Here is a 13748-nt window from a genome sequence, read left to right as displayed (position 1 = left end):
GATGAATCAGAGAAGTATTAGTGACGATTTAAAATCGTCACTAATAATTTTAATGATTATCTTTAATGATGTATTTTGATCGACCTAGATTTAGAATTTTAAATTTAAATTTAAAAAAATTTAAATATTATTTATATTATTTTTTATCTAAATTAAAAATCTATCACAACATAGGGTAAAAGTTAAAATATGTGAAAAATTTTCTATAAATTTCTTATTTACTTTTCAAAATACTTGAACAACCAATGGCTCCTCCTCAAACTGTCACTAATGACTAATAATATGAAATCTATAACTAAAAGTAGGCTAATATGATCACAAATATTACTATTATTTTAAGTCTAATTTCATTTATAAGGAGTGTAAGATTAAAAACCATGGTTTTTGAAAAATTGTCCTTAAAAACTTCGTAACAATACTCAACTAATATATACGTAACTACATCAAATAATGACTAAAGACAGTCAAACCGTCATTATTAGCCAAACTTATATTTTATTGAATTTATGCAAGAATTAGTGGAAGAATAACCATGATAGTTATAAAACAGTCACTCAAAGTATCATATTAGTAATCAATATGGAGTTTGTAAATAAATGTCATGATAACAAATTATTTGTGACGTTTTCTAATTCATCACTCCTAGTCAAAGTCTAGTTAGAATAAAATTGATAGTAATTGTTTCTAAACCATTACCAAAGGATTAACATTAGTAACCAAATTAGCTTTCAACCACTACGAAAGAATATTATTACGTTGTCACAAATAGTTATACAATTATTATTTTTTTATACAATTATTTTTTTTATCAAGATTCTTAGTGATGATTTCCTTTTCATCACTATTAAGTAGAAAGGATCACTAATATTTTCGCATCATAATTAGCATGGGAAATGAGACTTTTAGTGACAAAATTATAGTGATGAAATTATGTCTCTGTTAGGGCAATATTTCTAGCACTGATTTCCTATCGATCACTAATATTTTTCTCCCCAAAAACCCTATATTTCTGTAGTATGCTAGAAATCAAACATGAGAGAAAGAGAGAGAGGGCAAAAATGAATCTGCCTAATTGCCATTTGCCAACTAAAATGATCATATACCCAAATATATATATATATATATGAGAGAGAGAGAGAGAGAGAGAGAGAGAGAGAGAGAGAGAGAGAGAGAGAGAGAGAGAGAGCAAAAATAGGATTATTGAATTTTTACAAAGCACAAGCAGAAGAAAGTAAAGAGATATCATAAAACAGCAAGATGGTTTGCCCTGTTTATATTTTAGGTGACCAAACAACCATCTCCAGCCTAGATGCCATCCTATTGTGTTTTTTTTTTAACTGCTCTGAGGGTCATACTTGTCCTTCAAAAGTTCACAACAACATTTTTTTCATTGAAAAAAAAAATCATCAAAATTCAAATATAGAAATTAATCAATACAGAGTATTTTCCCAATTTTAGACTGAAACAACAAGAACTCCAGGGTGGGAATTTAATCAAAATCAACATCAGAAGATAGTTGGCACTGTATTGATATTAACACTTGGAGGAAAGATTTAATATAAGAGGACAGAATTTCAATCACAATGTGAAATACTGAATTACATTTTGCAGTAAATATTTTCCCAGATCAAAATGCAAAGATACAATTCCAATTTCCCAAAAACACAATGCACACATAGCTAAGAAATGCAGTAGCACATTTGCAAAAGAATACCATTTGAACAAATTTTATACATATCCCCATAATTTGTTTAAAAAAAGAAAAGAAAAGAAAAAGAAGCACATCAAAACATTTGAATAACAACACAAGTTAATTGAATGCAAGACTAAATCAAAGATAGGAATATAGAAGAATTAGCAATATAAACATTTTAACGAACACCATGTACGCAGCAAGTACAAAACTATTGGAAGCAACCTAACCCACGTGTCCATCAAAAACTAAGAACCATCCAAAGCAAAGAAAATATTTGGTAGCTCATTTGAAAAGAAAATCAATTTGTCTCCCAACTTCTACTCTTGCACGCTAAACATGTAGATTAATAATAGAATCTGACAACATCTAATAGCACAATAAACATTCGGAGTTATGGACACAAGAAAATGCATTACTCTCCAGACCCAAATCAATTTTGAGTATTTTCTATTATAGCAGAAAGTAGAATGAACTTCAAGTGATTACCAAAATTATCACTATCTATTAATCAATAATAGAAAGTAATATCAACACGATGTGTATTCTCACCATTTATAAGACACGGCACCTTCACACTGATTACATATATAGATGAAAGAAAGGTATATTCTGCTTCATTCAGAGGCATCACAGTTTCTATATGCATTGATGCCAAAAAGAAAAAAAGTAATAAAGAATATCCACCATCTAGCAGAAACAGTAGCTTCGGTAGTCATCCAACACAATCTGAGATATGCAAATTGTGAGGATATGAATAAGATCCATATGCAAGGGGGAACTAAGAAGATTATCAGAGGTATTATTCTGAAGCTCACAAAGATTGAATCAAATCATTCAACTCTTGATTAGGTGCATGTTATCAGAGGAATTGTTAAAGCTCAAGATTCAACAAGCGATTTCTCAAAATGAATCATGCAACTCACTAGAAGAATTGATCTCAGCACCTTATGTATGATTGAATCAAATCATTTAAATCTTGATTGAATGCATATTATAGGGGCATTTATGAAGCTCAAAATCACTAATGTTGCTTAGATTTTTACAACTGAAGCTCACGAAACATCTTGAAGATGAGGAGAGGGAATGAGTTTGTAGATTGGTTCTACTGCAGGCCTATCAAGAGGAACCTCTCAAAATATGAGAAGTTGAGTGGAAAAATAAATGGTTATAAATGAACATCACATGTGGAAGTAGAAGTCAAGATTCTGAACTTCCATTTATCTCTTAATTCTTAAAATAAAAATTAAATAAGCACTAGAAGTAAAGATTCTGAGCTTCCATTTATCTCTCAATTCTTAAAATAAAAATTAAATAAGCACTAGAAATCAAGATTTTGAGCTTCCATTTATCTCTTAATTCTTAAAATAAAAATTAAATAAGCACTTTTAGTATAAGCACTTATTTAAAACAATGTAAACAATGCTTATGTTAAATCCAACTACTTATTAAGTGAAAATAATTGTAAATACTAAAATTTAAGTGTTGCCAAAGGGGCCCTAAGAAAGGGGATCACCTAACTTGATCTGGTTTTTTGGATGCATCAAAACATCCCCCCAACTGCCATGATGCTCTACTAAGACGAGAATTCTTCAACATGGTCTAGGATTTTAAATGCTCAAAACACCACCATTACTTCCCTTTTAATCAAAGTAATATACCTTTCAACTCCTGCCCATCTTATCTCTGGCTATTCTCTTAATAAAATACTTAACAAAATAAATAAACTTAGGGAGTTGTAAGTTGTGCAGCATGCACCACGGCTAATAAAAAAGAATTGAGGATTGAAAAACAAAGTAAAGCACTACCAGCTACCTGAGAAATCCTCGATAGAGAAAAATAAGTAAATGAACAAATAAATAAAAAAGAAATCTGAGTCTTGCATTTTCATTATCTGAAGGAAGGAAAGGGGAAGGGAGGAGAGAGGAGATGCAACAATAATTATCTACAACATGACATTCACACACTATTTATAAGAAAGCTTCTACACATGAAATGTCTACAACATGGCATTCACACACTTACTTATAAGAGAGCTTCTACACATGAAATTAGGCATATATCCCTAAAACAACATGAATCACAAACAAATGCCTACATTACACAAACATTACAAACAACCCCTGAATACATATAATCATACACTAATTAATAATGGAGAAGAGTAGGGAGAATGGGTGGATTGAAATGGAAGAATGGAGATTGTGGTTGGGCTTTTATACCTAATGATGCAGGGACAGCATCAAGGATCAGCAGCCGTGGGGGCGATTAGAAGAAATTGAGGAAAGGAAGGAAGGGGCATGGAGTAAAGAGGCGACACAAGGGGGAACTCACGTTCAATTCCAATTCAAATTTAACAATAAGGGTCTACAACATGGCTTTCACACACTCTTTATAGGAAAGTCCCTAAACATGAAATTACACATATATCCCTAAAACAACATGAATTACAAATAAACTCCAACATTGCACAAAGATTACAAACAACCTCAAATACACATAATCATATACTGATTAATACTAAACACATAATAAATGACCAACTAAACCCAAACAATCCTCGATCCAATCCTTCTTAAGTATTCTCCAACAAGGATCTTTCCAAGGCCTTGCTTCTTCTCCTACATCAGGTAGCAATAAGGATTGAAGTCATATTGAATAGTTTTTACAGCCTCATGCTTCTTCAAACATTTTGGTCAGAGGTGGATAGAAAGAGTAGGCCAGATATAGATGATGTTTTTGCATGCTCCCAAAATTAGAAAAAAATGATAAGCATATGAAGAAGCTTTCGTGGTAAAGGCTAGTAGGAAGGTGTTGCCAATGCCCAGGAATGGGGATGTGAAGTTCACTTATGCCAACATAAGCTTGGCACAGAGGGAGCTTGGGTATAAACCCATGACTGATTTGCAGGCAGAGCTGAAGAAGTTTGTCCTATGGTGCCTTAGTTACTACTTGACTGATTGGCAGGCATTTATTTTGCAGGTCATTGCTATGAACAGAAAACGGGAACCATCTTTTTCTTTTTTAATAATATTACACTAGGATGTTTAGTCATTGTTGGAAATTGTACAGGTAATAACTGACAGATTACAAGCATGTGCTCATTGGTGAGATTTTATAATCATATAGAGATGAATTTAATAAAACATCATTTGTTTGGCTCTCAAATTGTTCTATCCATTGGACTTTTTTAGGTAACCCATCTGTATATGTTGTATTCCATTTGAATGTGAGTCTCCCATAATTTTTTTGGGCACGTGATTGGGGGATAGAAAGAAAAATGATTTTTGAAATAAATCAATCAAATCTACGTTTGTTGAAAGTGAAGTTTGGAAATTGAACAATTCCTTCTATCGTGTATCCTCGATTAATGCGGCTTCAGATGCTTCAATTGGCGAATCTAGTATTGAGCGAAAGATTACACCACCTACAGGTTCTGTATAGGTCAATCCTATTCCACTAGTACCAATTGGCAGCATAGGGGAAGAAGCACTAGAAGTAGAAATCAGAATGGATTACTACTGGCCATGATTTGCTTCTGGTCTTGAAAGGCAAACATTGGGGATAAGCAGTTTATTCTTCTCCTACAGATTGCGCTGCCTGTATACATGTTCCTGCAAATGCACCATAGAGACTGAAATCTAGGTGCTGTTTCCCATTGATTAAGAAATGCATATGTTCCAATAGACTCATTTTCATTTTTCAGTGGAACTAGTGTTTGCAATTACATAATGCTGCTCTAGTTTAACATAAAATGCTTGTAGCATGCAAGCCGCAACAGCAGTGGTTTCATTAACTAAATATTCTATGCCTGTTTTTAACTTATGGTATACTTCAATCTATTCAAGTTGTAATCCCATCCCAAGTACAGAAAACTGGGACCATTTACTTATATAAGTTGCAATGTGTAAAGGTTAAGTTTGTACTTGGTCATTGTTACCTTTAGTTATTCTCTTTGTGCATGGTCCTGTTAACCTTTTGTTATTGTTCCTGAGGATCAAATGACCAGACACAGAATGCGGTCTTTCTGATTTTGAGTGCGGCAGCTTTTTGAGGCTTAAAGTGAACTGGTCTCTACAAGTCTTGTCGTAGCTAGAAGATTACGAATGTCTGTTTCAATCCTTCCTTGTTACAAAGGATGCCTTTTTTCTTGATGTGTAGTATTTTTGGTAGGCCTTGGAAACTGGGGTGATGGTTGTGGTTGTGTTGATTAAATCTTGATAAAATCTTCTATTTTTTTAATTTTAGTTTATTTTTTATTTGCTGGTTAGTGTAAGATTGATCCAGGAATCGCCATTTTTTGGTTAACCCTTTGAGATTAGTATTGCGTTTTCCTCAGTCCTAATGTTTAGTTATTAAATGTTTCTGTCCAGGCGTGGGGGCGTGGGGGAGTTTGTTAGAGGTAGTTAGCATGATTAGTCTTATTTTCCCCTCTCATGATGAGGTGTTTGATAGGGTGTACCATTTGTTTGTACATCCTATATTTCATTTACAGTCTAGAGCTCTCATTTTTTTATTTTTTTATTTTTTTTGCCCTTTTTGTAACATGAGTATCTCTTGGCAAATCAACTCCAGATTGTCCAGGAGTTCGAAAAAAATACTGAATGTAGTTTTCTCATTCTAAAAAATGTCCTATGGTTTTGAGTTTAGTGGTTAAAAATTAAAATCTTAAAATTCAGTTAATTGACATTAGATTGTCAAAGTACATATGCACAGGATGGAGACTTGAGACGTGGCATTTTTTGAGTAAATGTCAAAGGTTACAACTTTCTCCAGACTACTCCTACTAGGACATTGCTTGGCACAAACAATGATGGGTAATGAGAAAAAGGGGCTCGAATCTATACATTTATTAGTTTGTTTAGCATTCTTTCAAACATTATGTATGTTTCAGTCATGGTTGAAGAACAAATAAAAACAGAATCCAAGAATCTAGTTTGTTTGAGGGAGCTGCCAACATTCCATGGCCATAAGAAAATATATAAATTTGAACATGAATGCAGAATAATACTCGTCAAAATTATTTTATTCACCAAAGTAAGAAACATGTATTGTGATCACCTTTATATGATCCATAATTCCCCCACTTCTTTCGAGGTCAAATTCCCGAGTCTACCATTGATGCCATAGAGAATGGCTATGTGAAAGAAACATGTCTATGTGCCCCAGTACAAGAGTTGACACTTAAAACCTTTTTCAATTAAATAAGTTCCTTTATATTTCTAGCCACAAAACTATTAGACCCCACGACAATAATTGAAGCAAGAACAGTTTTTATAGCAGATTATAACTAATGTTTCTGATGTATAGATAGGACAATAATACACATTTTCAGGATATATTTTATGAATGCTCAAGGTACATAGAGATAATGATTACCTGAATTATAAGCTCTCTTCCATCAATAAGTTCAGTTTTTGATGGAAGCCTCACTCAGGCAGAAGCAGATTGTGATATCTTAATCCCATCTGGGAAAAGAAAAGGGCATGAAAATCTTGTCCTGATTTGGTCTTGCAATCAATCTGTGGATCCTTACAAAGTCCATAAAGTTGCCAACTTTTGAAGACATCAAAGCATTAAGAATAAAATCTCTACCCAGAATTTGTTCCCACATCAAACAAATGTACAACACTGTGAAACAACCATGAGTATGAGATTCAGCAATTAGTGCCCAAAAAATGTGCAACTCCTATAGAATGCTCATTCAAGAGCTGCATATTCACAAGCAAAACCCTACAACTAAACCCAATCAAAAACTCCACGTTGTCAAAGAATCATGAAAATTTTTGCTTTCCTACAGTGTAATTCCACAATGGCTGCCTATAGAATAAGAAATTTAGCTTCTGGCCCCAGGCTTCAATCATCATACAGTTTATACCATTAGAGAGGAAATTTGAAGCAAATAACAAGACAGGTGAACTGCCAAAATACAAAAGCAATGGCACAATAAACAAAATCTAACCAGCAGTAAAGAGGCTTGAAGTATCAATGATTTGATTTGTGTTGGGAATAGGTAAGAATTCTTCTGATCCTGCAAGCCACTGCGAGTTTCACAACTTGTGACTTTAAACACAAGAGGCAAAAAAATACAGCAACAAAGATAATCCGGTCTGCCATGCTTAGCACTCACAAAAAACAGGGTATAACACCAGGCCCAGTGCACGATGCAGCTACTTATAACACAGAATGGGGGAGTACACAGTGCAGAGAACTAAGGAGTGAAATACAGTAAAGCATTTAAAGCATGTACATGTAATCAATCATGATCTCTCGGCCATAAAATGAGAGGCTGAGTTTTTACCCTAAGAACATAATTCAAGTTTATTTGAAATAAGATCTAGGCATACAATTATCTCGAGCTACCCCACTAAATGCACAATGAGCATTGTTGGTTAGGGCTTGAATCTTAAGAAATTACTAGGTGGAATCCTCCCATCCTATCATTCATGTAGGGCATAATGGAAGCTTCCACAGATTGGGAAGGGTAAATACACATTTCTAATCCCATGACAAAATAAAATGAAGATAAACAACATTATGTGTGGTTGTCTGCAATATTATCTAAATCATTCATGAGATAACAAATTAATACATACTATCTGAATTGAAATTCACACAACAGTAAAATTATTCAAGACTAGAGAGCAAATAAGAGGGGAATTGGGAACAGAGAAGAGTGTTACTTACACCCATGATTTTCACCCCACAATCACAAGGCTTAAGAGTCCTCTAACTGTTCATAGGCATAGTTTTGCCATTGTGCGATGGGAGTAGGACAATCTTGGTAAGAATTATTGCTTGAGCAAAGTTTCAATAACTAGAACACCATCCTAAAAGGTTTCTTTGGTTGGGCTATAAATTCTAAGAGAAATGATGGATGAGGCAGAATTTTGTGCATCAGACTGCCCTTTTTTATATTACAGCATTGCTTAAAGAAGCATATCATCAAGCACATGGAATGCATCTTTGACAGCATTGCCTAGTTGCCCAACAAATGATCTGAATTATGAATTTATAAATGCAATGGATGAATTTTAAATTGCAAGGATGAATTCCTTGAAGTTACGAATTTATAAATGACCGCTATTGGAAAATGGTTCGAGGCATCCATGGAAGGTGAGATCTGCTATTTTCCAGTATGGCCATAAGCTGGAAAGTGGGGAATTCAACATGGATCGACAACTTGCCCCTCCAGTTTCTCAGATAGGCAAGCATCTCCATCACATCAGTGTGTGTAGATTGGCCACCTAATGCAAATCATAACTCTTTCTTTCTTGAACTTTTTCTGGACTTTCAAATAAAATTTTCATTCAAGGGGCCATATGTACAAGGATATCAAACCATACAGATTATCGAAGCAACAAAAATTTCTGGAACAGATTTGAGAAGGAAAATTTCAAAAAAACAGAAAGAGAGAAATAATTTATACTTATTACTCCTTGTGTTCTATTGGGACTATACATTAGGTTTTATACAGTTTTCTTTGAGCTATTCTCTTGGTAACTTCTTGCGATGCTTGGTGTAGGCTTTGGATTCCCCGACCCAAACAGGCAATTGAGGGGGCAGCTGGAAGAGATTCTGCAGCACATTCAATCCCATCTCCATACATGAACAACCCTGTACATACTGCCACACTACAACCAAATGCGGTCCAAGGCAAACATCTAACTGGCTGGACCTTCCGCTTCCTCATTATTTCATAAAATGCTGTCTGTGTGATTGAAAAAGAGTTTCTCTGAGCATAGGCTATAACACAGTGAGCCACAGCCCGGACTTTCTGGGCAGAAGCAGATCCCTTCAAGACAGAAGAAGTTTTGGCTCCGTAACTGGCAATTCCATGGGCCACTAGTCTTGATGGGCTAAATGTTCTGCCAAGTGTGAGAGTCATGGCCTTCTGGGTGTATGTCAAAAGGACCTTAGCTGAAACAGGCATTTTGAGTGCAACCAATTTCAAGAAAGAAGAAACGGGGACAACTTTGGGTATGGATGAAGCTCCTAAAACTGCAGCCGCTCCAGCCCCAACTGCCACCATTGGTTTGTCTGTAAACTTCTTTAAAAAGTCCATGCTTCCAGTAGCTAGGCTCTCCTCATTCGTTTCATATTTCGTGAATATCTTCTTGATATAATCCTCAACCTCCCACGACACTGATGTTTTCCAATGTTTCCTTAGACCTGCTAAGTTTCTAGCTTCCACGATGGCCACTATGGATTTGAAATTCTTTGTTTGGCTTCGAAGGGCTTGTGCTAAAAGAACATTGGATTTATCATCCATAGGCAGTTCAGAGAACTCAATTCCAGTTGTGTTGGGAGCTTGCATTTCGCTGATGGGGCATCGTGCAGAATTGTTCAGTGCAAGCCTCAACCCCTCCACTGCAATTTGGAAAGTTCGAACATCAGAAAGTAATTGTGCATCCACAGTTTCTCCTTTGTCCACGTCAAGAAGCATCTTCTGTGCGCAAGCCAAAGCTCTCCCAATTGATGGGAGATCAACAAAGATATCATGCAAGTCTGTGAATAATGGATAAATAGATTGAGCAAATGGTGGGGCTTGGTAGTTGCATATTGCTTGAAACTCTCCAATTTTCCTACCCAAAACAGGAACTGATTCTGAGGCAGACCGGGTGAGATATGAAGACGAGGATTTCACCATCTGGGACTGGAGATCATTGGTGAGCAAGAATCTCCTTGGGGCAACAGCATCAACTTTCTGTGGAACCAAACTGCATCCCAGGAAAGCTTGCGCTTGAAACTTGTTTAACATATTATACTCATTTGACGGGTTTTCCTCAGCATCCACAAGTGGAGATTCAATCAAAAAGAAAGGGGAACCCACCTCCTCCGCAGCCTTTTTGGCAGCCAAAACATGCCCATGAAAACTGATTCCAAAAATTTCTTGCAAAACTAAATTCCCAGCCATATTCTCATACATCTCTTTATTAATCTTGTCAACAATGCAACTTTTAAGAACACCAAAAGAAGTCGTTGGCATTGACTTCACCAAATCATCCCTTGGCTTGTTCTCCTCTGCTAGAATCTCAACCATAGCTGATGCAGGAACCTGTACCACAACTGCTTCTGGCTGAACTTCATTAATAAGACATTCTGCATCTGCTGCTGATTGCTGAGACAAGTTCTGTACAGCTAGTATATAAACTATGGCTTGGGATTCCGGCTCATGAATAGCAAAAACAAACTGTTTTGTTTCGTCAGGTATTTGAAGCCTGCGAACTAATTTCTTTGACACTTTCAAATCATCAAGTTTGAGTGAAGAAAACGGCCAGATATCTTGTATGTGAGAGAAAATCAGTGATAGAAGCATCGGAAACAAATGGTTGCTAAAGTATTGAAGGTAAACCTAATCAGAATTTTACACAACTAACTGGCTAAGCAATCCCTCAAGACTTACCTTTCTTAATTTGCACCATCCAATTGACATAATTGACAAAGCAATTCCCCAGACTTATCTTCCTTAATTTTTATTGCCCAACAATTTAATCAACATCCAATAGAATTAAGGCACATCCACTTCTTATCAAGGCATGGTACCTTGGCAACAGGACTCTCTGATCAAAAGATTTCAAGAAGGCAACCAAAAGAATGAGGTTTCAATCAAAACTTGCAGACGTAAATTTTAGAATTTAGTGGACTGACGTAGTAAGCTCATTAAGAAATGGATGAGGCTGTAGAAGAAGTACCTAGACATTAACAAAAACAAATAATAAAAGAGTTAGTTCTTACTAAGCAGATGAAAAATTATATGAAAAAAACAAAACATATATTCAAGACAAAATAGGGAAATGAGGGGGAGTTTAAGCACCACAGAATGCATAAAGAAATATTCATGCTTAAATACAACCATGTCTACCTCATTAATTTCATATTGTGTAACAGCATGTGATTCCAGATCAACTCTGATTCTATTATAATAAAATCAAATCAAGCGAAGCTTGGGTAGGCTGAGCATTTCACGAGTTGAGTTCTAGCATCAAAAACAAAAAACGATGGAGCTTGCGCCAATTTCAACTAAAAAATAAAATTATTCCCGATTCTGTACTCGTCGGGGGAAAAAAGACACAAATTAGGGCACAGCTCCGTGGAGAATCAAAGACGCGGTTGGTTATCGGATCACAAGAGAGAGACAAACAAAAAAAAATTAAAAAAAAAAAACAGGAAATAATGAACAATTAAAGAAAGACACGTTAATCAGAAATGGATAGCAATAACAAGAAATACGACATTCAGATTCTGGAATTTAACCTTGATTGTGCAGAGAGAGAGAGAGAGACCATGACGAAAGCTCTTGGGATCGATCGCCGCCAAAGCTATTGTTGAAATCAATCGCATCTACAGATGATGAGTCGGCGGTTGCTTTCAGTATGAAGTTTGAACCGTGGGGGTGTTGCTCGCTTGTAACGGATGCAATTCATTTTGGGCTCCTAAGCCCATCGAGTGTAACGGAGCCCATGAAGGCAGTCCAGGAGCCGTCCGATTACGGCGGAATCCCACTCGGCTTCGAGGATCGGACGGCGAGGAGGGGGCTCGTAATCAGCGGATGGGCCCCGCAGTAGGCGTCGGCCACCGAATCGCGGGCTCCTACTAGACTCACTGCAGGTCGAACCCGGCGCCGAAGGGGATTGTCGCCGGAGAGTTGCTACTGGCGTGGCCGATGCAGACCGACCACCACTTCAACACGGACATGCCAGTCGACGATCTCGGCGCAGCCCTCAAGGTATGCGACGGCCTGGAGGCAGTTCCTGACACGGCCGAGCTGACCCGAGTCCTGGCAGAGTCGGCGAGCGGGAATCGGCCGGAGCGAGTCAAGGCGGAGAAGCTGCAGACGGCGGCTTCGGAGGCGGCGAAGGAAGGCGGGAGTTTGTAGAAGGGCTGGGACGAGCTCGCAATGGAAAAGTCTAGATTGAATATAAAATAAAGTTGGGGGTTTTATTTGAATTTTGAAATGTTATGTGGTGTTAAATGTTAAATTATTCACTACTTATTCTAAATAAAATGTTTTGTATTGGTAATTGAATTATCATATTAAAATTTGTAATTTCAGTTCATATTTTGCATAAATTAAATGCAATTTTTTAAAAAAGGAAAAGAACTGGCTTTGGAATGATGTGATACTGAAAAAATCATCTATAACATTTTCCTAAATTTTATTTTATTATTTAAATTAGTCAATAATTCTTTTTAAAAAAAATTGTTTTGTTGATCGAATTGTACCCATCTAAAATTGTTGTATTTAACTAATATTTTATAGGAAGAGGGAGGACACATTGAACATAGAAAAGCCTTCGAACAATGGAGAGGAGATTAGGTGTAGTAACCGGGAAAAAAATAAAATTTAAAAAAATATATATATAATAATAAAATAATAAAATAAAATTAATTAATTAAATTAACAAGTAAAATGAATAATATGATAAGGAAAATATATATATATATATATATATATATATATAAGTAAGTTATTATGATCTGCATTTAATATAAAGGTTAAAGGTATATATATATATATATATATATATATATAGAAAGTGGAAAGATTCTTCAAGAAGCTTACTTGGATTTTTTTTTTTGAAAGTGCTCTCTCTCTCTCTCTCTCTCTTTCTCCTACGACTCTCTCTCTCTCTTCGATTTCGAGCTAATTTTACGCTGGATCGAAAAACCGAAGCCACCACGACGCTCCTGGCGAAATTTTCTACAAGTCTGCCAGAGTGGATCGTCAGGGAAACGAAATTGGTTTTCATCCCAAATCCAAGGTAAGGTTTTATATTTAATATTTGGATTTTTGACAGTTGAAAAAAGTGATATACGCGTAAAAATACTGAACTTTAATACTGAAAATTTTCAGTTCCAAGGTGTTGATTGGGAACGTTGGGAATCATCTCTAAGTCGAGGTAAAACTTTTTAAGTCGAATTTAACTTAATGGTAGTTATAGAAAATGTTGTACGTACAAAAATACTAAACTTTAATTTTGCGAGTTTTCATTTTCAGGATGTTGAGTTGAGAACCTTGTGGGTATGGGGAAGAATTTCTTAGTGGCTTTTC

At 35.8% G+C, this 13748-nt stretch overlaps 1 protein-coding gene across 4 annotated transcripts; it reads right to left on the bottom strand.

The window, feature by feature from the left end:
- Nucleotides 1–8973: 8973 nt before the first annotated feature.
- On the bottom strand, nt 8974–12694 carry LOC131150924 (uncharacterized). Of its 4 annotated transcripts, none has more exons than XM_058102001.1 (2): nt 11951–12694; nt 8974–11388 (listed from the first exon to the last, which is right to left on the bottom strand). In XM_058102001.1, exon 2 carries the CDS (start codon nt 11010–11012, stop codon nt 9156–9158), a length of 1857 nt encoding a protein of 618 aa, XP_057957984.1. In that variant the 5' UTR covers nt 11013–11388; nt 11951–12694; the 3' UTR covers nt 8974–9155. The 4 variants fall into 4 exon arrangements, with proteins under 4 accessions (XP_057957984.1, XP_057957985.1, XP_057957987.1 ...); XM_058102002.1 differs by having other exon boundaries at nt 11559–12630; XM_058102004.1 differs by having other exon boundaries at nt 8974–11256; nt 11951–12630.
- Nucleotides 12695–13748: the final 1054 nt, after the last annotated feature.

Source organism: Malania oleifera, chromosome 3 (genome assembly GCF_029873635.1).
Source record: "Malania oleifera isolate guangnan ecotype guangnan chromosome 3, ASM2987363v1, whole genome shotgun sequence".
Lineage (NCBI taxonomy): Eukaryota > Viridiplantae > Streptophyta > Magnoliopsida > Santalales > Ximeniaceae > Malania > Malania oleifera.
The sequence above is the reverse complement of the archived record's forward strand: the minus strand, read 5'-3'. Positions and strand labels throughout refer to the sequence as shown.

Coding starts and splice junctions, on each gene's coding strand:
- LOC131150924 (XM_058102001.1), bottom strand. CDS start 11,012: ATGCTTCTATCACTGATTTTCTCTCACATACAAGATATCTGGCCGTTT.